A 24,585-nucleotide genomic window follows, 5' to 3' on the forward strand; every position below is an offset into this window, starting at 1 on the left:
TGCATCCCCATGGACCTGCAGGGGATCTCTGCATCCCCATGGACCTGCAGGGGGATCTCTGCAGCCCCATGGAACTGCAGGGGATCTCTGCATCCCCATGGACCTGCATGGGGATCTCTGCATCCCCATGGACCTGCAGGGGGATCTCGGCAGCCCCATTGTAATATATGTTATGGAATAATTCGTGCTTATGAAAAATATACATCAAGTCAGTTGTGCCTGTACAAAAAGATTCTTAAAGTTTTAAATGACCAGTGGCTGCAGCCGGGGCTGAAGAAACCACTGTTGGCAGAGAAAGAAAGACCTAATTTACAAATGAAAAAAGGTGTCTCTGTGCAGAGATGGGCGCTTTCCGGGGACAATCCAGGAGACACCCAACGTTTAACCTCTGGTCTGCCGGGGAGCCAGAAAACCGTTTGCCATTCCCATCCTTTCCATGCTTGGACCAATACATAAACTGCTCTCCTATTTCCTTTATTATCTTTTTCAACACTTTCCCCTTGTCATCTCTTTGCCAACATCAGTTTGAGTAATTCAGTTTTCCACAAACTCCTCTTTTTTCTGATAACAGATAATCTGATCCCATCCCCTGGTGAAATGTTGTGTTCCTAATTTCAGTGGATTGGTCGGCAGGAAGGTCAGGAGCTGGTTGGTTCTCATTCCGAGGACAGCTTGTAATCTAATGATGCCATTGAAATGATAAATGGGTTCTCTGTCTCCTGATAGGAATTTGTGAAAAATGGCAATCACTTGGTTTTTAGAATTTTAAAAGTTTAGTAATAATAAAATGGTGAAAAAATAGGAATGTAATTAGACTGATAAAAATTTATAGTTAGGACAATTCCAAGACAATAAAAAGGAAAGAATATCTAAGGTCCAGATGCTCTCAGGCACTTAAGCCAAGAAGAAGGTACCTTGTGAATGAAGGAATCACCCCTAAAACAATACACTGTTGCATATTCATATATCCTTCGTGGTTATGCATACATTCTATTTGAAACAAAAAACTCTGTCTGTTGTATGTCAACTGCTTTCTTTAATTCCCACGGGGTCTTCGAGTCTGAGCAAGGCGTGAAGAAATCAGCTTCTTCTAATAAGAAAACCATAAATTGCTCTTCTCTGGAGAATTTGCATGTTCCTTGAAGAGAGTATCTCATTCCTTAAAGCCCCCCCCCCCCCCCCCCAACACACACATACATGGTTTCTTTTTTACTACTAAAGCTTCATTTTATCTACAAAGCTACATTTACCATACTGTTATATGTAGCAGATATAATTGGCGCCATTTCTAGCACGATATATGTGATATTGAATATTTGTTAGATTTGTTAGAACACTCTAACACTCTACACGTTTGTATTAGGATTCCCCCCCTCCCTCGCAGGTGAGACCGGGTGTATATTGGAAACTGATTTACAAGTAAGAAGGTGCGGCTCCCCAGGAGATGGGCCATGGCTGGGGAGATACAGGAACCCCAGGTGCTGATCCTTGCCTGAAGGACCTGAGATGGATATAATGGAAATCCTTGGGCAGACACAGGTGAATGCAGCGTTCCCTCCCGTAAATTTCATCAAGGGATTCAACAAACTCCAGACACTGAATTGTTCTCCCTCATCACCAAAAAAGAAAATCTTATTAACATGTGGACTCTGAAGAGAAGACTGACTGCCGAAATCTTGGCCTCAGGCAGAATTTTCCCTATAAAACTTGCATGTGCCAGGATGGAGGTGTGTGGGCTTAGAGGAAAACCTCTGCTGAGGCTGACCTCTTTGTTGCACACCCAGGGCTGACCCCGGGCTCGGCTCTGTTCTTTCCTTGTGGCTGGCCAGGTAGAATTTGATTGCAAAATAAATATTTTATTTTTTCATATTAATTTGGCTGGACAAATTTTCATTTATAACAGTTGTAACACATAAAAGGAAGAATCCCCATTCCTTCCACCATCCCATCCTCAATACATTACCCCACCAGTTAGTTTTTAACACTGTTTTCCCATTTTCAGATTGGTGTCTGGGTTGTTTTTTTCTAGGATGACCTCCCCGTTGTCATCTATTTTCAATAGTCTGATACATTAAACTTTCCACAAACACCTCTTCATTAGCCAATAAATAGTCTAAAGCCAAACTATTCTGGTACACTGCAGTTTTTCCCCATTTTGCCTGCAGGTACTTAATTTGGATGGGTTATAACAGTGGCTGTTGACATGGGGGTGTGTAACAAAAAGGAACTTTGGTTTCTTTCCATGTAATACTTTCTGTAGCATTTATGACACGATCTTGCTGCTATCTCAGAAGGGAAAAGACAACAAATGAGAGACAGAAACAGGAATGACAGAGGTCTGGCATGGCTTATACCCCCACCTCCCCTGCCTGTGGGGTTGCTGCCCACAGCAGGTACGTGTGATCTTCTTGCTGGTGAGTACAGTGCTCAATCCAGGCTTGCTCTTTGTTTCCCTTGTCACTCCTTTTTGCTGATTTTTCTATGCAAGTCCTTTTCAACGCTCCTTTGTTGTGTTTTGGTGTTGCCCATTTTAGATGTGATAGTCCATTCCTCACGTTTCTTCACAAGTCCTCTGCCTCTGTTTCCCACTTTCTCTAACAACCTGAATACCACCTTCTTTCAACCACTCAAAAAGGCCTTTCTCTCACAATACCATTCAACACAATCCACCTGCCTCCAAGGAGATAAAGTAAACCTCAAAATAAACAATCTACATTATATATACTTCCATTCATCTACATTTACTCACTTTTATTTTTCACTCACTCTCACATACAAGGTACCTTTTGCTTTCAAACAGTCTACATTACATATCTACACCCTGAGTGCTCATGGAATGTTAATCCATCAACCCAGCAGGTTTAATCCTGGATGTCTCTCAACCCAGCAGAATTTTAGGTGTTACTGTTTTCCAACCCCAGATCCCCTTGGACATTTTTAACCTTCAGTCCTGCTGTGTTGTCCAACCCCAAATCCCCTTGGGCATAACCTCAATCCGCAGCCCTGAGTGCTCTTGGAATGCAAATCCCCCAAATCCTCTTCTGGAAGGAGCCCCCAGAAAACAAACCCCCACGGCTCCTCCCCACCCACCTGATTTGGGAAGAATTTTCTCTGAGAGAAGTGGAAAAGAACCTGTTTATTTAACAAACTAAACACTCCCAAGCACTAAAAAAAAATGAACAACACCAGATGACAACAAAACTCTTTCACCACTCTGAAGAGATGACAAATCCAGAAAGTCTCTCCTGGGGGTGGTCGCCCGGGTCTGGGCGCTGGGGATTGCTCTGGGCACTGGGGATGGCTGCTGCAGATCACAGAGCGCAGGCTCCCGGTGCTCCTCGGGGTTCCCAGGTCCCAGTCCGGAGCAGGTTGGATGGTATTCAGAAGAAGGAAAGGGAAAGAAACAGTCCAGGGAAAAAACTGGACTGCCTAGTTAAACTAACTAACAGGAAAAAGCAAAGGCAAGAGCGGAAGCAAGAGCAAGCAAACAAAGCCAGCAAGAGCAAGCCAAGCCAGCCCACACAAGCCTCTTGTGGAGAACCGACCATGGGGGGAGGTGAGCCGGCTGATAACAAGACAAAACAAACCTTCACTTTCAGAGTCAGTTCTGAGAGCACAGAACAGAATATTAAACATGAACAGAACCCACGATTGGGGATACAAACACCAGAACCTCACCCTGGGACACCTGGGTTTCCACATCAGCAGGAGACAGTTCCTGACAGTCGAAGGGTCAGCGGCAGGGTCCTCATCACACCCGTTCCTTAAATGTTATCTGGCCATGCAGACGGTTTTAGCTACTTCCACAAGTACTTTAAATCAACATCGGCTGTCTCACCACTATCTCTGAGTTATTACTGCCAGTTAGTTACAAAAATAAAAGCATTAGTTGTTATTTCACAACTACAGCTACTTCTGCAAAAGTTAACATTCTAATGCACAACACATGGCATCCACATCAATATTTTGCAAAAGCCAAAACTATCATGTATGTTTTTCACACTGTGCACAAACTAAACTATCATCCATGAATGATGTTCTGAGGATATGAGCTACACAGGGGCCAGGGCATTGGCCACAAAAAACTGACAAATTATACTACAGCAAAAGCAGTTAAAAGTGATTACAAACTGTACTGTATCAAAATCGTCGTGATTAAGAATAAGTTGCAGAAGTCAAGACATAAGAGCAAAAGCCACCAACGACATAGTTCTCTATAACAAACCCAGGGCAGGTGTTTCCCTTGCAGGGAGCACTGGGGCCTTCCCCGGGCCCCTTCTGCCCTCTGGCAGAGCCGGTGGCATTTTCCAGCACACGCAGTTTGTAACCAAGAGTCGGGTGCAGCCCAGAAGGCTCCGAGCGCCTCCTCCCAGGCTGACTCTGCAGATCCGAGGCTGCTCTGGGCTCTGCCAGGGCTCTGCTGGGGCTCAGCTCTGGGCCAGGCTGGGCCCGCTCTCCCCTCACATTGCTCCGGGCAGCCGAGTCACAGAGGGAGGAGGAAGGGACACCTCAAGGGAGTTGAGGCTTAAGAGAGTTTTTATTCAAAAAACTGCCATACCAAACAGGCTGTCATAAGAGCCATAACAAACAGGCTGTCCTAACTACCATAACCAACTAGCACTGCTAGCTACCATCACTAACTAGTTGTCCTCACTAACTACTGTAACTAAAAGCTGTCCTCAAGTGCTTCATCTCCTCTGCTGCTGCCTCAGTTGCTTTGCTGCGGTGATCAGAGGGGTCAGGCTGGAGAGAGGCTTGGCTGATGATAAAAATGGGTGCTACCCAAAAAATAAAAAAGAAAGAAATGAACTGTTACTTTCCAGAGCCAACTTCCTCACAGGCTCTGTTGCAACAGGACAAAGGGAAATGGTCTGAAACTCAGGAGAGGGAAGCAGGCTCAGGTTAGATCGCAGGCAGAATCTTTTTGCCAGGAGAGTGGGGAAACACTGACAAAAGGTGCCCAGGGGTGTGGGAGGTGCCTCCTCCCTGGGAACATCCAAGCTCAGGCCAGGCAGGGCTCTGAACACCGGACCTGCCTGAAGATGGCCCTGCTCCTTGTGGGGCACCAGGGGCAGATGCCCTCGAAAGGACCCTGCCAAGCCAAACCCGGCGAGGATTCTGCTTGCTTTGCGTGTGGAACGCAGCGAGGCTGGAGACTATCGGAGGGGCCCCAGCAGAAAACCCCTCCCTGGCACTGCTGCTTCCCCTCAGCCGCTCGGCATTCACCTGCAGCAGCTCCTGGGCAGACCAGCGCTGCTCCTTGTCCGGCTCCAGGCTGCACTCGAGGAAGTCCCGCAGCAGAGCCGACAGGCGCCGGGGCTCCTGCAGCTGTGGGGTCCCGTTGTGCCGGATCAGAGCGCGAGCCTGCAGGAAAAGCAAACTCAGCACTCTGCCAGCTTCCTTCCCACCCACAGGTGCTCACAGCGACCCCGGGTTCTCAGCCCCAGCTCCAGGGGCACTTTCCTCCCTGGCACAGATGCTGCTCACAGCTCATTTTCCTGTGCCAACCAAGAAACCCAAACACTGGTGCTGCCACAGCCATTGGAAAGAGCTGATGCGCTTGCTTCACATTTTCAGGTCATCCTCAGAGCCAGAAGAGCTGCAACAGCATAAATCCCAAAGCAAATTGTTGCTGGAGACTGCAGAATATTTGTTTGTGTTGAGGCTCGAGTGCTCTGGGAATTCCCTCCCCCAGGTGCAGAAACCTCCAGCTGCTGCTCCCAGTGCAGGGTCACCCTGTACTCACAGGGCTCTGCAGCCCCTGGAGAATTTGCCTCTTACCATGGCCCTCGTTTCCTTGAAGTAAGGAGGTTCTCCTTCCACCATCTCAATGGTCACAATGCCAAAGGACCAGATGTCCACCTTGGGGCCATAAGGAGAACTGGTCACAACTTCTGGGGCCATCCAGTGAGCAGTGCCCACCATGGAGCTGCGCCGGTCCTGCTCAGAGCTGAGCTGAGCACAGAGGCCAAAATCAGCTGAGGACAGAAACAAACACTGTCAAAGGCAGCTGGAATGAAGAAACCGAGCACCAAGACTCCCCACTCTCAGTCTGAGAATGCAGTAGTGAAGTCAGCTGGAAAAGTCCTCAGGGCTGTAGCCAAGGGAAGGTGGAACTGGACCCTTAAAGAAACCCTCAGCTTTCGTGCAGTGGCTTTTACTGATTCCCTTGAAGCTTTAGATTCCAACTCCTGCCCCTCTGGCCCCACAGCCCCACAGCCGCACCCGGGAGCGCCGTGCCTGGCCAGGAACACCCACCCAGCTTGACAGAGCCGGCCATGCCCAGGAGGATGTTGGAGCTTTTCAGATCTCTGTGGATCACCCGGTTTGCATGGAGGAAATCCAGGCCCTGCAGGCACTGAGAGAGAACAAGAAACACCAGGACAAAAACCAATGGCCAGAATCTATCACACAAGAAAGGACAGGTCTGAATTCTGCCAGCAGCAGCTTTGCTGTGACAGGCCAGGAGTGCAGAGCAGACAGGCTCCTGGCAAACGGTTCAGGGCAAAGCTGAGAACAGCACATCAAATCCAGAACAGACAGAGAGTGCCACAACAGCAGCAAAGAGAGCAAGAACAGAGCAGAAGTGCAGCGATGCTGGCAGGCCGTTCACTGCAGAGGCTCTTTCTTCTCCAGCTCATAAAAACAACAGAGAAACAGAGCCCTGAGCATGGAGCCACTCCTGTTCTCAAGCCTGTGTGGAAGGACCATTGTGCCCAAGCCGTGGCAGCCACAGGCAGGATCCCTCACCTCCCGACTGACAGCTGCCATCTCTCCTTCAGCCATGCGTGTCTGTCTGACAACGTCCTGCAAAGTTCCTCCATCCATGTATTCCATCACCAGCCAGAGATCTCCGTCAACAAGGAAGCTGGAAGAGGAAAGCAGTGGCATGGAGACGAATGTGCAGTGCTCAATTCCCCCATGGAAAAGCCTGGAGTGGAGTTTTGTTTCCAGGTCACTTGTCCATGAGGACAGAATCAGATGGAGAGACATTCCTGCCAGGCTGCCGAGTCCTTGGAATCTGCACAGTCTAAAGGAAGAGACACCTGTGAGAAAGGAGAGTCCTTAGATGGCAAGCAGGTGAAAAAAGCAGTTTAGCAACAGCCCAGATGAGCGTGGAACCACAACACTGGCTCCCAGCTGGTCCAGCTTCTGAGCTCATCAGTTCCACCATTCCCTGCAGAACAAGGCACCACAACCCCCAGGGTTATCCAGGGGAGGAGGCCGTGCAGCACTTGGGACAAAAGCAATCAGAAAACCTTTCAGAAAGTCCCTTCAGAAACAGGCAAGGCCAGTGCAAAATGGGCAAATGAGGCATTTCTGGAAAAAAGGCCCTGGTTTTCCTGGCATCTGCAGCAATGGAAAAGGGCTGGGAAGAAGAAGCCAAGGGAAATAATTTCTGCTGTGGTTTATCAGCACTTGCTGTAAGACACAGAAAACGGGGTCAACTTGAAGGAAAAAACAAACCAAAGTAACCAAAGCACACGGAGGGAGCGAACTGCCAGGCTGTTGTTTTGGGAAGATACGGCTGGGTCAGGCATTTTCAAAACAGGCTACAGACTACGGGTGCCAGGAAAGGTAAAGGCAGGGCCCGTGCACGGGGTGAGGCCTGGAGCACTCACCTGTCCAAAGAGTTGACAATGTTGGGGTTCTTCTTGTCCTTCAGGAGCAGGAGCTCATTCACAGCGCGTTCCCCGTTCTGCCCTCTGAGACTCATTTTCTTTATGGCCACCTGAGGGGACATTGCAGACCTTTAACTGGAGGAGTCTGTGGCAGGAGGCCACAGCCAACACGGGGCGAGGCTTTTTGGAGCGACGGAGCCGGGCTGTGCCAAACTGCCCTGGGATGGGCACCAGAGCTCAGCAAGGGCCACTCCCACAGCCCATTGCTCTGCTCGCTGGGGCTGCTTACAGGACTCACGGCCAGAGACATTTGGCCTTGCAAGCTCTGCAGAAATGGCCCCTCAGCTGTCAGCCTCCAAGCTCTAACCACATTCTCTGCACCTACAGTCTTCTCAAATGGCCTCAACACTCTCATTACTATTCAAACACATTTTGCAAGCAGGAGGTCATTCTGGTTCTGTGAAAACAGAGCAAAACAGCCAGGAACCCTTTAGCAATTCCATGGGATTTGGTCATGATTTCAGATGCAGCTGCTTTGTTTGGGATTGCACAACAAAGCAAACACACACATCCATTGCTCAGGTGATCCCTGTCACAGGCTGTCACTGACCCCAGACCCAAACAACTGCAGGGTTTAGGAGAGAGCTTTGCTCTGGACATCCATCTTCTCATTTCTCTCCCTCTCTCTCTGTGGACAGCTGAAGTGGAATTAAATCCCCAAATTGAGCCCAAGCAGGATCTCACCCTAATTAGGCCTTGAGGTACCCTTTAAAGATGAAAGGCTGGATGGAAAAACTGCTAAATAGTGTTCCTGTCTGAGGCTGGGGTGAAGATAAATTGGGCCTCAGTCTCCAGCCCTGATCCATTCACACTTTTAGATATGAAGAGCAAGCCAGCGCGTCCTGCTCTGACAGACACCGCTGCCCTCCTTGCATCCCTTTGGGCACTCCAGAAGGACCAAGTGTGTCCCAGCTGTGCTCTGCAGGCTGACACTGCTCTGCCTTCAGAGGAGCAGCCTGTGCAGGAAAGCTCTGCTGGCCCCGAGAGCTGCAGCCACAGCTCCCAGCAGAGGGGAGAGCCCTGGAGAGCTGCCAGACGTGCTGGGCGTGTTGGCACTGACCTCTCCTCCAGTGGCCCTGTTGAGTCCTCTGGAAATGGTTCCGAAAGCCCTGGAGACAAAACAGCAGAGAAGAAAGAAGCAGCGCTTGAGGCCCTGGGAGTGAAAGCCAGCCCAGACTGGAGATCTCTGCTGCCTGCAGCGCTCACAAACACCTGGGTGCATCGACCCTTGCAACAACAGCGCAGCAGCCACCAGCCCTCTGCCATGCCAGGTGTGCAAGGGAAAACTGAGACCCAACATGAAGGAATTGGGCTGGAGCAAATCCCAAATGTCCACACTTAATTGCTTTAGTTCAAAACCTGAAGTGAGCAATGGGTGTCTAAAGAACTGGAAAAGAATGCATTTCATCCTTTTCCATTTCCTGCCTAAGACCTGCAGGATCCACAAGGGCCCTGCCATCAGGCAGGTGATGCATTTTCCCCCAGAGTGCATCAGCTCTGTGTCTGTTGCTGAATGTATGGGCTCTACAAGCTGTGCTAGAATAGAGCACTTATTAGTTCATCTCTGGTTCCTGTTTCCAAACCATTAGGTTGTTAATGCTGACTGGAGGATATTTTTTGAAGCAAAATATTTGAAAGAAATCTCCTTGAGAGCTGTTGTTTGACAGTCACCAGATGGTGAGTGGCTCTTTTAAGCAATCCAGTTCCAGACACAGAAGATCTCCCAGGTCCTGCTCCTTGCTGCAGGCAGGACACTGCCAGCCTCAGGGGCCTGTGACGGCTCCTTCTGACCACAGTTCTCAATTCTGATCAGGACTGAGAGACAGCAGGATGGCAGCCCAGTGTCTGAAGGTGTTTGCAGCTCTCCTGACTTCTCCCTTGATCCTGCACCAGCACAGCCCCTGGGCTGCTTGTGCAGAAGTAGCTGCCGTGCACTTACCCTTGGCTAATCTGCTCCACTTCCAGGTATTTCTCGTCAGGCTCCTCCACGCTCACGATGTTCCCTGAAAGAAACCACGTGGAAGAGGCTCCCTCCCAGAGCGAGACCCCGCCAGAGCAGAGCCAGAATGCAGCCCCACTCCCTGGGGCCGTGAGCCCCTTGGTCTCAGCTGGGAAGGACAATAAATGCCCCTGTGACATTCAGCTGCAGAGCAACGCTGGCTGCAGCTGATGCCGAGACACACACACAGCCCCTGCTCTGAACACAGGAACAGAGCAGACGTACTCAGCTGCACCAGGCACCATTCCCCTCTCCCCTCTGGCTGCAGGGCTGTGCTGCTGTCAGAACCTTCAGCCCAGGATCCCACAGCGGAGGGAGGTTCCGTGTCCTCTTCCCAAGCACAGGGAGGATCAGTGTCCTCTTCCCAAGCACAGGGAGGTTCTCCATCCTCTTCCCAAGCACAGGGAGATTCTCCATCCTCTTCCCAAAACGCTGCAAGTTCGCCATCATCTTTCCAAGCCACAGGACATTCACTGTCCTCTTCCCATGCTGGGAGAAATTCAGCCTCCTCTTCCCAAGGCACAGGATGTCCTCTGTCCTCATCCCACACCATGGGGGCTTGGCCATCCTCATCCCGCACCAGGGGACATCCACCGCCCTCGTCCCACGCCGGGAGATGTCCATTGTCCTTGTCCCACGCTGCAGGAGCCTCGCCGCTGTATTCCCACAGCGCGGGATGTTCGCCCTCGTCTCCCAGAGCAGCGGGAAGTTCACTGTCATCTCCCGGCACCGAGGGAAGTTCACCAGTGTCCCCGAGAACAGCGGGGAGCTCACTGCTGTCTTCCTCCTCTTTGGCCTCCTCTTTGGGAGCAGAGGGAGCCAGAGGAGGGGCTGGTGCTGCTTTTGTGCCCTGTGGACAGACAGCAGCGTGAGGGACGGGAAGTTCTATCTCAGTGATCACCTTATTTACCTTCAGCTGCACATCCAGCTGCACGAAGCAGAAATTGGGTTTGGAGTCCTTCAAACTAACAATGGGCTAAAGTCCGCATTGCCACTTATTGTTGGGAATTCCATATTCCACCGTGGCTAAAGCCAGCAAGCAATCCTCTGCCTGCAAAACCAGACCTGCAGCTCTTCAAAAGCTCTGCAGCAGAAAAGGAGAAATCTGCTGGGGATCCCTTTGCTGCTGCTTCTGCAAAGACTCTGACAGAAACTTTCCTTCAGCCTCCCAGGCTGGCACTCGGCTGCTGCATGCCAAACTCACAGCTTGCTGCACAATTCCAAACACCAAAGGTTCCTTTCCCACTCACCGGAGGAGGAGCTGCTCGGAATCCACACATGAGGTGCCCTGCAACGGGAGAGGGAACATGAACCAGATGCTGTCAGGAAAAAACTGCCTGTGGTGGGAAATGCCACGGAGCAAGGCAACCCCGAGAGAGCATTTTGCTTTCCCAGCGTCCCTCCAGGAGCCACAGTCCCTTCCCACAGCAAGAGAACAGCACAAAATGCTGGGCTGGGTCAGTTCTTGGCTGGGCAGGGAGTTCCCGGCTCTGCTGCCACAGACTCCCCGCTGGAGGGAACAGAACCCACCAGGGCTCATTGCAAATGCTGTGCACGCCCCGCTGGCTGCAGACACCCCCTTTTTCAGCTGCAGCTGCTGCCAGGAGCTCTCCCAAAGCAATGGAGCCTTCATGGCCATTTGGTTACAAAGTCAGCTCGGGTCCAGAGGAAGAACAGAAAGCACACTGTGGGAACTCAAAATGTCTCTCAGACATTTTTAGAGGTTCCAGGCCTTGGTCAGAAGCATTCTAGACCCTGGCAGACAACTGAAAAACAGCTGTGATTTTGAGTTTGAGCCATGGAATGAATTGCCAACTTTGGAGGTGGAAAAAGCAATCACAAAAGGTTAGATAGTATAGTATAAGTAGTTACAAAGTAGAGGGGAAATTTTTTTAGTATTGTACAGGGGAGTTTTAACACATGTACAGGGGGTTTTCACTTTGTACATGGGGGTCAGAAGTTCTAAGATGGAGGAAAGTGGGCTGATCCTGTTCTTCCTCCTTCTTCTTCCTTACCTCCATGTTCTTGGTGATGTTGGCACTCACAGATTGGTTTAGAGTAGAAAAACACTTGGCAACGTAGGTAGTAGGTATTGGGGAATAATTGTAAACATGTTATACGTAATATATCTTATAAAAGATAGCAGCAGCCCTGGGCGGAGGGAGAGACGAAGAAGACAGCAGATAGAGAAGATGTCAGGGTGTGTGTGTGCCTCTACCCAGGCCGCTGATCAAATAGACGCAGTCCAAGAACATAATCTGTTAGATAACTAGCAATAAACTGCCTTGAGACCGAACAGCTAAGCCTGCGGAGTTTTTCTTTGGAAGCACGGGTTGGAGGAGGAATTTCACCACCACATGAGGCCCCAAAGCAAGGCCGGGGTTCTCACAGATGAGTCCACACGCAGGGGGATGCTCCCAGATTTGGGCATTGCACAGCCTGGCTGGGAACCAAAGGTTCCCCCTTTGCTGGGGCGGATGCAGCTGATCCTTCAGTCGGCTGCCAGGCTGCTTTTGGCAGGGCTGGGGACATGGGCTGGGGTGGATATGAAATGGGAGTGGGCTCCTGGCCCTGCCAACAGCCCCCAGCACCCACCGTGCCCCGGGCTGGGGCTGGGCTGGGGCAGCCAGCCTGACACAAACAAACCCCCATGGTGGGAGCAGAGGTGGGACTCCAGACCCTGTGCAGGGGCTGCTTTGCTTTGCAGGCAAGGAAGGGCTTGGGCTGCTCCACTGCCCTTGTTTGCTTTGGGATCACCATGGGGGCCATGCAGGGGAAGGGAGAAAGCCTGGGATTCCCTCACCCATGGTGGGTTTTTCCCTGGCATGCAGGGGTTGGGGCTTCCTTAAGGCCCTGACAGAGATAAGATTTTTGACCTTTTTTCTTGTTCCCCTTTTTGTCTGTAATCTATTATCAATAATTTGATGTTTGTTTTCCTTGAGGAAGCGTTCCAGGTGGGGTCCAGTCTGGATCAGGTCGTGCCTGGGAGCAGCTGTGGCGTGGATGGGCCGTGCCCTTGGAGAAGGCTGAGGGCATCGTTTGGGAGCAGCTTTTCTTCCAGCGGGGGATGGCGTGAGGTGGGTCCTGTCTGCTGGGGATGGTGGGATCAGAGCTCTGGGGAGATGGCAGCGAGCACAGGAGCGTCCTGCTCTGGGCAGCTGCTGAGGGCTGGAGGTGCCGTGGCTGGCTGCAGGCTGGGCACATGTCCTGCCCTCCTGCTCTGCTCCCAAAGGCAGCAGTGATGGGCAGCTCTGGGCACAGCTCTGGCACGGCCAGCATGGCCTGGGCACCGCGGGCGGCTGGGACAAGGGGACAGGAGCCTTCAGCTGACGGGGCTTTCTGGTTTCTCTCCTTGCAGCCGGGCTCTGCGGGTGCTGAGGCTGCTCTGGGCTCTGCCAGAGCCCTGCTGGAGCTCAGCACCGGGCTGCAATCAGCCAAAGGAGAAATGGGGTGCCCTGCAGCACAGACTGGCTTGAGCATTTCAGCAACACAGCTCAAGTCTGCAGAGTGTACACCTCCAAGGAAAAACACACAGCCACCCAAAAAATAAACTTGTTCAATAACTTCTGAAATGAAATCAATCTGGGATGACCCCAAATGACTTTTTGCAGCTTGCTCAAGCAGTAGCTCAGCCCTTCTCTGAACTGTTCTCTCCCACACCTGCTTTTTACTTCCCAACTGCTCCCTCTTTTCCCCCAGTGAGTTCCCAGCCCATTCCAGTCTCCAGCACACTGTTGCCTTCCTTGCTGCCCCTCACCATGAGGAAGGCCCAGTCCCAGGCTTAGGGACTCATCCTGTCACTGGCTGAGGAGCAGCAATGTCTCAAGAGGTCTGGTGGGATTTTAGTGTCATTCAGAGCTGCTCTCCAGCCCCTAGCTCTTCTCACTGCTGAGTTCCCGGTCCCTTTTCCTTGTCCTTGCAGCAGGATGAGCTCTGTGAATCCCCTGGAGCCTCCCCACTCTTCCCAGCCCACACACCCACCTCAGTTAGGCTGAAGCTGCAGCTTCTGTGTCTCCTCTGGCACACCAGTGCAGTCCCCTGTGCGGGGAGCCCCAGCCCCAGAGCACAGCACTCAGCAGTGCAGTCGGGGCTGGAGCAGCTGCCCTGCAGCCCTGCCTTGGCTCTTTGTGGCAGGGAATGCTCCCTGTTTGCAGCTGTCCCTGCAGGATGGCCCCAGGGCAGAGCCCAGCCGGGCTCCCACTGCAGCCCCTGAAGCTTGGGGCAGACAGTGGTCCCAGAGCTGAGGTTCACGGGGAGCCCCCGGAGCTGTGCCTCGCACTCTGTTGCTGTGTCCCCGTGCAGGCTGGCTTGTATGGGGTGAATGTACCAGCCCTGCTTTGACTGACAGGGGCCTGGCCCATCACATCTCTCCCAAGGCTGCAGGCATTGCCCAGGCCAGAATCTGAAGGGGCACAGAGATCAGAGCAGTGAAATCATCCAGACTGGGTTTTCAAAGGCCCTTTAGAAGGAAGGGCTTGAGAATAAAGGTGCTCTGTTTGCCACACAAACATCAGGGTGAGTGGTCTCTTTGGCTCCAACCCACTTTCCTCCCCGAGCCAACGTTACCCACTCCCTCACACGTCCCCACCGTGCCTTCCCACTGCATTTTCCTGTCAGGGCTTCCACAGCCCCTCATCCCTTCGTGGCCCCGTCCCCTCAGGGTCTCCCCAGCCCGGCCAACCTGCCTGGCAGCAGCGCCGCAGCCCCACAGGAGCTCCAGAGGAGCCCCACCAAGAGGCACCTGGGAGCCCTCAGCAATCCAGCCAGGAACACACGGGCAGGAGGACACGGATGGCGCTTCCTGCCTGGGACAGGGCTTGTGGCCATCTCCAGGCACCGCTCTCACAGAGATCCCCACAGCTCCAGCCCCTGCCCATCTGCTCTGTGGGCAGCACAAAGGCTTCATCAGAGCCACCAAAGGCCAAGGGGCTTCTGGCCATTTTCCCTGCAACCCTGCATGCCTGGGCAGCTTGCTGAGCCCAGGAACCCTTTTACACCCTCTTCCCCTCGGCCCTGCAGAGCCTGGGCAGCAAAATAAAGATCCTGGCAGTCTGTCTATAGCAACACATCCTATATTTATACGCTAAAGAAAAACAAAAAGAAAGAAAAGAACAATCTTAAAGAAACGAGACATTCCTGCTGGCTCGGGTGGCCCCAGCAGACAGAGCCTCTGGGATCAGCTCTCTGCAGAGCTCCAGCAGCGCAGCCAGCCGAGCCCCGACAGACGAGGCCGTCTCCTCCATGCCCTGCGGAGCCGATCCTGCAGGTTGTCAAAGATGGAATATGGAGCTCTCTCTGCTTCCTGGAGGATGCACAATGTTTGTACTGCCAGGCTTGCGACGGCGACGCTGGTGTCATTTTCCATGCCTTCAAGGGCTGAAAGAGAGAGGAACAGAGCCATGGTCAGTTCCCACATCTGAGGGGACCCGAGGGGACTCTGTGCCAGGGCCATCCCAGCCGGCTCTGGCCATGGCCAGCAGGGAGCAGGGACCAGCTGGATCAGCCCGAAGCTGCTGGCCACGAATCCCCCGGGTGCCCTGAAAGCTCTGTGTGCTCTGCCCACGCCGGCCCTGGTCCGCACAGGGAGCAGAGCCCTCCGCAGCCGGGGCAGGGCTCGCAGCTCCCCCGGCAGCCCCCGCTGGCAGCCCGCTGCCCTCGCTCACCCTCAGAGAGGAGCTGGAGCTCTTCCTTCCTCCCCCTCAGGTGCCGCCCGGCCGTCCCTGGGAACACAGAGCCTGTCAGGCCCAGGGCACAGCTCCCTGCCAGCGGCGCCGCCAGCCCTGTGCCCACACGCCCTCCTGGCCCGGCTCGTGGCTCACCCATGAACCTGACGGCCGCCTCTCGCAGGGGCTCCTGTGGGCTCTGCAGGTAGGGCAGGGCCCGGCGCAGGTGCTCGGCCACGCTGCTGCTGTCCTCTGCCAGCTGCAGAGAGCGGCAGGAGGGAAGGGTTGGCCCCGCAGCCCCCCGGGCCGGGGCTCCATGGGCACCTGGCTGGGGCCGCAGGAGCCTGGAGCAGAGCCCGCGCGGCCTCGGGCTGCAGCAGCGGGCAGGGGCACAGCTGCCAGCCCGCACACCGAGCACCGCGCTCAGGGGCTGCTCCAGGCTGGGGCTGCGGCTTCCCGGCCCTCCTTACCAGGCACTCGGGGAACTGCCACAGCTTCTGGTTCTGCACCAGCTGTCCAAGATCCCTCCTCTTGAGGAACTCGGCCGCACAGAGCAGCGTTTCCTGAGAAGCCTGGAGAGCAGCAGAGACGCGGAGATGGCCCCACAGCCCAGGGCACAGGACCCCGTCCCTGTGCCAAGGCCAGCAGGAGCTGCAGCCTGCGAGGCGCCAGGGCAGGGCCAGCCCAGCCCCTGCCAGGGGCCAGCGGCAGCTGCCGAGTCCTCACCTCTGCCACTCGCTGGTTCTCATCGTGGCAGTGCAAGGAGAGTGGCAGCAGGCTCTGGCGCACGTGTGCCTTCAGGACCTTTCTCTCCTCTTCCGGAAAAAAATCCAGCATCTCCCGGAAGATAAAGAGGGAGCACAACTGCACCTGGTTGTCCTCCTGTAGGAAAGGAAGGAAGAAAGGCCTCAGCGTCAGCTGCTTCAGGCCCACCTGGGCACAGCCGGTGAGTGCACAGGGCACAAAGTGTGCGGGCAGCACCCGCTGGCCGTGGCTGGAGGCGCAGAGCCTTACGTTGTCAAAGAGTGGCAGGAGCGCCTCAGCCAGCTGCAGGGCGAGGGCGCTGGTTATTGGGGCACCATTGCACAGGAACAAAGCCCTGAGGAGAACCGTGGTCATCCTGAGCATGACACTGTCATCTTCCTGCAGGAGCTCCACAAGCCTTTCATGCAGGCTCCACATCCTTATGGCCATCTACTCGTGGAACACAAGTGTGTGAAACACCATCCTGCTGCCACAGGGCCCAGGGGCCCAAGGCCTGTGCCAAAGCCCTGGGGCAGCTGCAGCAGGAGGCAGGAGAGCTGGCAGCAGCTGCCCCAGCGCCCCAAGGCCAGCCAAGCCCCAGGGACTGCCTTCCCCAGCCCCACGCTGGCAGCACGGCTTCAGCCTCTGCGCTCTTCTCACCGAGACACTGGTGGTGCTGAGCGCCGCGAGGCCTCTGAGTGCCAAGCGACGCCTCCCCCTGCACTCGCTCTGCAGGTGCTTGTACAGGAACTGCAGGACGCTGTCCCGGCACTCACTCACGTTCAGGTGCTCCAGGGTCTGAAAGGCACAGGCCGGTGACGGGGGAGCGGCCGGCGGGAGCCCAGAACCGCCCAGGGCCGGGCCCAGGCAGCAGCACAGGGCGCGGGCTCCGTCCCAGGCACTGCGGCCAAGAGAGGGCAGAGAGCCGGGAGGCAGCTCAGCGAGGCAGCGCCGGCCTTCAGGCTCACCTCCACAAGGAACGCCAGGGTGGCCAAATCCCGGCACGGCGTGTCCTTGCTGAGCAGCCCAAGCAGGTGGAACGCAATCCCGGAACACGCGGCTTCGGATGCGCAGTGCATTTCTCTGACAGGAGGAAACAGGAGCCAAAGCCCTGAGCCAGCGGGGGCAAACCTCTCCCAGGACTGCCTCACAGAGCTCTGGCCTTTCTCCACCACCCTGCAAGGGGCAGCTGAGCCCTCTGGGTGGTTGCTGCTCTTGGGCACGCTCCTCTCCCAGCCTTTTGCAGCCTCCTTGGCCGTCCCTTGGTGACAAGGCCTTCTGGCCCATGGCCATGGGGACTGTGTGGGGCACCTCGGGCACAGGGCACACATGCCGGGGACAGCTGGGGAGCAGGGGGTCTCACCTGGCCAGCACGCCCACAGCACAGTGGTGGGTGTCAGCACAGAGCAGTGTGTCCCAGCCACGCTTGTCTTCCACGGCCACCACCACATCCTCATAGTGCAGTCGGCAGAGCAGGGCCTTCAGGGTCTGCTCTGCAAAGCTGTGCGCAGAGCAAAGCCCAGGTCACGCTGGGAGCCCTGGCCCCTGTCCTGGGCACATGGCAGGGACAGGAGGACTGGCATGGAGCACCTGCTGGGGCTGGTGGCAAGGCCGTGTTGCTGCTGGCATCCCTTCCAGAAGGTATCGACCTCCTCTGGCATATCCAGAGTGCTGAAGAGCACTTGGAAGAGCAGATGCACAAAGAGGCCGGGGAAACACACGGTGACTACATGTGGCACACAGGGCAGCTGGAGGATCTTCCACATCACCACGGTTGCCTGCAAAGGACAGAGCAGCCTGAGACAGCGCTCAGTGCCGAGGTGTCCGTGTGGCAGGGCCCGAGCACGGGAGGGAGAGGCCCGGAGAGACGCAGGGGGAGCACCGGGCCTGGTGGCCCTGGAGCTGTCCCTAGGCCAGGTTTCAGCCCAGCGCCTGAGGCAGGGAGATGCCGTGGGGGAGGGAGGATGGAGAGCTGCTGGAAAGGTGGCCTTGGGGCCAGCAGAGTCAGAAACTCACAGCCAGGGCAAGGACAGCCGTGTGGTCCCCATCGGAGGTGCACGTGCTGTGCTCTGGCCAGCTCCCCAGCACATCGAGGAGCACGAGCATGGCCGGCTCTGCAGTCCTGGGCGAGCACATGATGTTCTTCCACATGGCCAGAGCAGCTCTGTGGGGTCAGAGCTCTGTCTCAGAGGAGTCTGGGACACAGCAGCGTGGCCTGGGCGGCAGCGGGGAGCTGAGCTGCTCTGCCAGCCCTGCCTCTGCCCACTGCCCCTCACCAGCAGCAGGCAGGCAGCCCAGCCCTGTGGGGACTGGCCCCTGAGGGGCAGGGGGGAAGCCTGGCAGCACGCTGGGGGGCTGGCAGGGGCCAGGGCTGGCAAAGGGAGCAGCCAGAGGGCCCTGGAATTCTCTGTGTGTCAGACACCTGGGACAGGCTGTGCAGGGGGAAGGGCTGCTGAGCCCTGAGCCCTCTGGGCAGCTGGGCCCCATACCTGTCACACAATGGGGCCACACGCAGGAGAGCCATCACCACGTCCGAGGGCTGTGCCTCTGTCAGATCCAGAAGGGGCCTGTACAGATTGTACTCAGGAAACTCATTGGCCACGAGCCACTGGTGGATGAACCTCACCATGGCAGGCACCTGGAGAAGGAAGGGGAGACTTGGAAAGCTGCCGGAGGAAGGAATGTGCCCAGCTGCCCCAGAGAAGTGCTTCCCTTGCCACCACACTGCCATGGCCTCAAAGGCTCCCAGGGAGCAGGCGTGGCTTGGGAGGCCAAGCAATTGCTGGGAGGAGAAAAGCCAGGCCACAGGCTGCTTACTTGCTCTGGGCTGGAAGGACCCTCCTCCACAAGCATATCCAGCAGGGCAGCGCTGCTCTTGGTTTTGAAGATGGGAGAGTATGCTCTGAGCACGGTGCCCATGGCGCTGCTCTCTTCCTCCCGAATCCTCTTCATGAATTTGCAAACCATCTGCAGCAGAAGGGCAAGAAGGCCGGGATGCTGCATGGAGTGCTCCGAGCACAGTGCTGGGCTGAGCGGTGCCAGCAGGCCCAGCCCAGGTGGGGATGGCTGCAGGTACCTGCGCTGTTCTGCGGAAGCGGCCACGGGTGCATTCCTGCTCTCGTGTGCGCTGCATGGCTGCACCTGGCAAAGAGCGAGCGCAGCCCGAGCTGAGGGGCTGCGGGAGAGGCCGGAGAACACAGCCCAGCCCTGCACAGCCCAGGCAGGGACAGCCCCGCGACGGCCCTGGGCACGGAGCACGGCTGTGGGGTGTCTGCCCGGCCCCTATTCCATCCTGTCCATGGGCATGGCCCCAGGGGATGGCATGGGATGGGATGGGATGGGATGGGATGGGATGGGATGGGATGGGATGGGATGGGATGGGATGGGATGGGGCCAAGCTGGCTGCAGGCACCATCCTGTGGCCCAGCTCTGCCACTCACCCTTCTGCAGTGGCTGGAACTGCTCCACCTCTTCAGGCTGCTGTGCTGGGGCAGCTCCAGGGCCTTCTTTCTCCTCCTTGCCCCAGGCCAGCTTGGGCACGCTCGCAGGTCTGTGCTCTGCGTCACTGCCTGGATTCATGGCTACTTGCAGAAGGTGAAAAGGAAAAGGTCCGAGTCAGCAAGTGCTGCAGTCGTGCCTTGAGGGCACCTGCAAGAGTGAAGTCTTGGCAAGGCTACAGGACAGCAAGTCCTGCACTCTGGTCCTGGGGGCTCCAGCCACAAGGACAGGAGACTCCTGTCAAGGATGGTGCAAAGCAAATGCCACGGTCTGCCCTCGAGGGTAGCTGCAGAAGAGATGTCTCGGGAAGGCCAGGGGTCACCAAGTGCTCTGGTCTGGCCACGAGCTCACCTGCAGGAGTAATACCTCGGGAAAGCTCCGGGTCAGCAAGGAACAAGTGGCTGTGCGAGGGCTCCTCACAGCACCGCTCTCTCCCGTCCTGTCTCGTCGTGTGCATTGAGCACTCTGGCGTGGCCTCGTCACTGCCAACACCTCTGCCAGAGCGTGTCACCAAGGGCCCTTGGAATCCCTGTCCCATTCCATTCCACGGTGACCATGCTGCACCGTGTCACCAAGGGCCCTTGGAATCCCTGTCCCGTTCCATTCCACGGTGACCATGCTGCACCGTGTTACCAAGGGCCCTTGCACGCACTGCCACCTGCCCTGGGGCCACCCCCAGCCCCCCAGAGTGGCCCAGGGTGGAAGGAATGCCTTGCCCCAGGTGTGTCAGACAGCCCAACAGGATCTTTAGGAAGGGCTCAGCCCATCAGCAAACGCTGCCCTGCTCTGCGGGCTCAGAGCAGCAGGAGCCCCCGCAGCTGCCGACGCAGCCGCGGCGGGAAGGGCACGGGGCCTCCACAGAAGCTGGCACGGCCTCCTCGGGACACGTCCCACATGGTGGCCATCATAAGCACGATCGTGGGACACAGGGCAGGAATGCTGCTCTGAGCCCTGGGGCCCGGGCAGCGCTGACAGCAGCAGGTGAGGCACAGTCTCCGCCCAAGCAGAGTTCCCCCGAGCCCTGGCAGCACCGGTGCCCGTCTCCTGCCCCAGAAACCTGTGCCCCAAAAGGGCTTCTCTGCCAGAGGGCAGCCAAAGCTGGTGTGCACTGGGGGCTGTGCTCCGTCCTACAGGGGCTGTTGGGAGCAGCACCTGGAGCAACTGGTGGCAACACTTGGTGCGTGTCAGATGTTGTTGCTCCTTCCTGGGATGATTTTTTCATGGAAGGGATTAGCAGCAGCACAGAAACACCAACAGCTACTGAACTTCACAGGACAAAGAGACTCCACCAAAACACTGTCATGTTTCCTTGTGCTTTTCTGTCTTTCTTGCACTCTGAAAGAAAAAGAATTGGCCCAAGCCCTGCTATTCAAATCTCCAGCTGCTGTGTGTCTGCCTGTGGCAGCTCCCTGCAAACACAACTGGCTGCCTGCTCAGCTGGGCAATGGACAGCCACAAACAGGGAGGGCCCTGGTGAACATCTCTTTGGTCTCGTGGGGCAGCGAGGGCACAGGAGACAAAGACTGCTCCTCCCGAGTTCATGGGGCAACAGAGAGATTTTATTTCCCAAGCCCCCCCTTACACAGAGCATTTGAAAGACCAGGCCTGGAAGCTCTCATTGGTTTGAGCTCCATGCCCCTTCAGGTTCTGGCCCGTGAGGTGCCTGCAGTTTTGGGAGATATTTGATTGGTCAAGACCCCTGTCAATCATGGTAACACCTCACCCTTCTTTTCTTTATAAAATTCTGTGTATTGTTCTCTGTCACCCATCTGCAAGGGCCCTTTGCAAACATGGGGACAGAGGACAGCGTGCATCTAATTTGCACTGGAGCTGCAGCATTCCCCTCCAGGAACTGTTAGGGGAGAACTCAGGCCACAGGCATAATGCTTCTTGGTTACAAATTGAACTTATCTCTAAAAGCAGAAAGCTATTTAACCCTGAGCCCATTTAACACTTGGAGAAAAACCCAATTTTAAAAAACAACCTTTAAGCACTTGATCCCTTGGGGAAAAACTGAACTCCCAGAAAACAATCTGTAAACAGAAAAACTGTTTGTAAACATGAGAAATAATTTGTAAAGAAATCAAGTCCTTCTATGAACTGTCCATGAGGCAGGTGATCATTTTTAATGCTGTCTGTGGTTTCCAGTGTCCATATTTTAGGCAGCTGTATTGTACTGTTGTAGGATTTATTGTAAAACATGAGAACAGACTCAGAGGGGAGGAGGGTGTACCCTCAATCCAACCCCTTTCCCCTTTTTTCTTTGTCTAAGAAATAATAATAGGATTAGAACATGGATTTTGAATACTATTAACTTATGCAAAATTTCATCCACGTTTACTGATAATATTTTTCTTTACCAGCCAGGTTCAGGGTGAAGAACTTGATTGGGAGATGTTTTGATCAGGGCAAGGAACTTGGTTAGGAGATATTTTCTGTATTTCTATTTTTTCTAGTGCAAACCATATACTTTTTTCCCTTTGTTCAAAGTTAGAAATTTTGTTGTTGACTTTAATAGCTGACTTTTAAAATGATGACAAGTGGCAGAATTTCAGTGAAAAAACTTTGCAACTGCAATTTGCTTATGATAAATCGATGTTCTATGTGTACCTCAGTGGATATTCTTTGAATCATACCAGTTTATCTTGAAACAATGCAAGAATAATTACTAGAATATTAAGAAATGGCATGTTAATACACATACTAGGACATCTTTAAGACAATGATTTACTGAAATATGAGTATCAATTTAATATCGATATCCAACTGAGATGGACAAAAACTCTCTAAGGGTTTAAAGTTAGAAAGTGTATGTTTATTGAGACAGCCAGGCAGTACATGGGATAATTCCCTAATGCACACTGCAAAAATCACAGGTATTACAAAGCTTTTTTATTTGCAGAAGTCTTGAATACACAAATATGAATGCATATTCATATCCCTGTCACTTCCTCTGCTCCGCTTCATGTGCTAATTGGCAAAAAGGCAATTAAGCATGTGTAGTTCTGTTCTCTGAAATGAGTTTGGGGTCCATTTTGGGGAGGGGTCTCCAAAATGAAGAAGCAAAATAAGTCTTCCTCGTTCTGACCTTTCTGCCTTTCCCATGCATACGTGACAAATGAATCCTTGCCATTTTCCTGTGCTTAATGGATCCCTAAAGTATGGGAAGTCTGCAACTGTTTTTGTGCCCCTGAAATCTATCACCAGGAGCGGGGTTGGGATGTGCCCTGGTGCCTGGGACATCATCAGGAGCGGGGCTGGGATGTGCCCTGGTGCCTGGACATCACCAGGAGCGAGGCTGGGATGTGCCCTGGTGCCTGGGACATCACCAGGAGCGGGGCTGGCTCTGATGCTCTCCGGTGCCTGGGACATGGCAAGGGGCGGTGCTGGCTGGGGTTTGTTTGGTGCCTGTGCAATCCCAAGGGCAGTGTCACAGCGGGGCAGCTCTCAGTGTCCCCAGCAGGTCACAGTGTCCAGGGCAGCCCGTGCCAGCGGTCACTGCGCACACGGGGCAGGCTGGGCTGGACAGGGGACGGGGCAGAAACGCTGCCCCGGGACTGGGGTCTCCCCCTGCCTCTGGGGCCCAGCCCCTGCTGGGAGCGCCTTGGGCAGGGCACGGGGCTGCTGCTGGGCCAGGGGGACAGGCCGTGCCCCCTGTCCCCTGCCGCTGGGCCAGGGGGACAGGCCGTGCCCCCTGTCCCCTGCTGCTGGGCCAGGGAGACAGGCCGTGCCCCCTGTCCCCTGCTGCTGGGCCAGGGGACAGGCCGTGCCCCCTGCCAGCTGCCCAGGCCCCTCTGATGCCTGTCCCTCGTCCCTGTGGCTTCTGTCCCCACCACTCCCCACCACCTTCATTCCCTCCTTCAAAGCCGCACTCAATCCCTTCACAGTGACCTCTGTAAAGAAAGAATGAATGAAGGAAAGGAAGTGTTGTCTGTTCACCCTGGCTGGATGTCAGGCACCCACCAAAGCTGCTCTCTCACTCCCCTCCAGAGATGGACAGGAGGGAGAAAACAGAATGAAGGCTTCATGGGTTGAGCTAAGGACTGCGGCAGATCACTCAGCAAATGCCATCATGGGCAAACCATTTTCAAAATTGGAGATATTAATGGAATTTTTGCTATCTGGATCAGGGCAGGATAGTGAGAAGTAAAACAAAGCTTTAAAAACAACTTCTGCCCTTTCCTCCCTCCTTACCAGCTCTACCTCCCCCCGCAGTGGGTGCAGGGGGACAGGGAATGGGGGCTCTGGTCTGTTCATCCCCTGTTGTTTCTCCTGCTGCTCGGGGGGAGGAGTCGTTGCCCTGCTGTGCCAGGGGTCCCTTCTGGAGACACTTCTCCATGAATTTCTCCACGGTGAGTTCATCCCACGGACAGCAGTTCTCCACAAGCTGCTGCAGCGTGGCTCGCTCCTCCATGGGCTCACAAGTCCTGGCAGGGCCCTGCTCCAGTGTGGGCTCCTCTCCAGGGGTTTGCAGGTCCCTGCCAGGTCCCTGCTCCAGCAGAGGTTTCTCATGGGGTCGCAGCCTCCGCTCAGGCATCCCCCTGCTCCAGCACGGGCTCCTCCAGGCGCTGCAGGTGCATCTCTGCCCTCCGTGCCCTCCACGGGCTGCAGGGCCCAGCTGCCTCCCCAGGGACTGACCAGGGAATCTCAGGGCAATCAGCTCCAGCAGCTGGAGCAGCTCCTGCCCCTCCTGCCCTGCCCTGCCCTGGGGGTGTGCAGAGCTGTTCCCCTCACAGGTCCTCACCCTGTTCCTCCCTGCTCACAGCCACAATTCCAGGATCACCCATTTCCTTAAATCTCTTATTCCAAAGGTGTTACCACCATTTCTAACTGGGCTAGCCTTGTCCAGCAGCCAGTCCTGGAGCCAGCTGGAATTGACTCTCTGGGACATGGAGGAACAGCTGCTCTCACAGAAGCTGCTCCTAGATCCCCTGCCTTACCAAAACCTGGCCATGCAAACCTGGTATAAGTATGGTAGGGTTTTTATTACCACTATTAA

At 54.9% G+C, this 24,585-nt stretch overlaps 1 protein-coding gene across 1 annotated transcript in view; it reads left to right on the forward strand.

Annotated features, from left to right (window-relative positions):
- LOC144247628 (uncharacterized) overlaps positions 1-24,585 on the forward strand; it is a 643,963-nt gene that overhangs the window by 382,829 nt on the left and 236,549 nt on the right. The window contains 1 exon segment of the mRNA XM_077788936.1: positions 20,736-20,763. Within this exon segment, the coding sequence (XP_077645062.1) occupies positions 20,736-20,763 (28 nt within the window).

The sequence above is a fragment of the Lonchura striata genome, chromosome 29 (genome assembly GCF_046129695.1).
Source record: "Lonchura striata isolate bLonStr1 chromosome 29, bLonStr1.mat, whole genome shotgun sequence".
Lineage (NCBI taxonomy): Eukaryota > Metazoa > Chordata > Aves > Passeriformes > Estrildidae > Lonchura > Lonchura striata.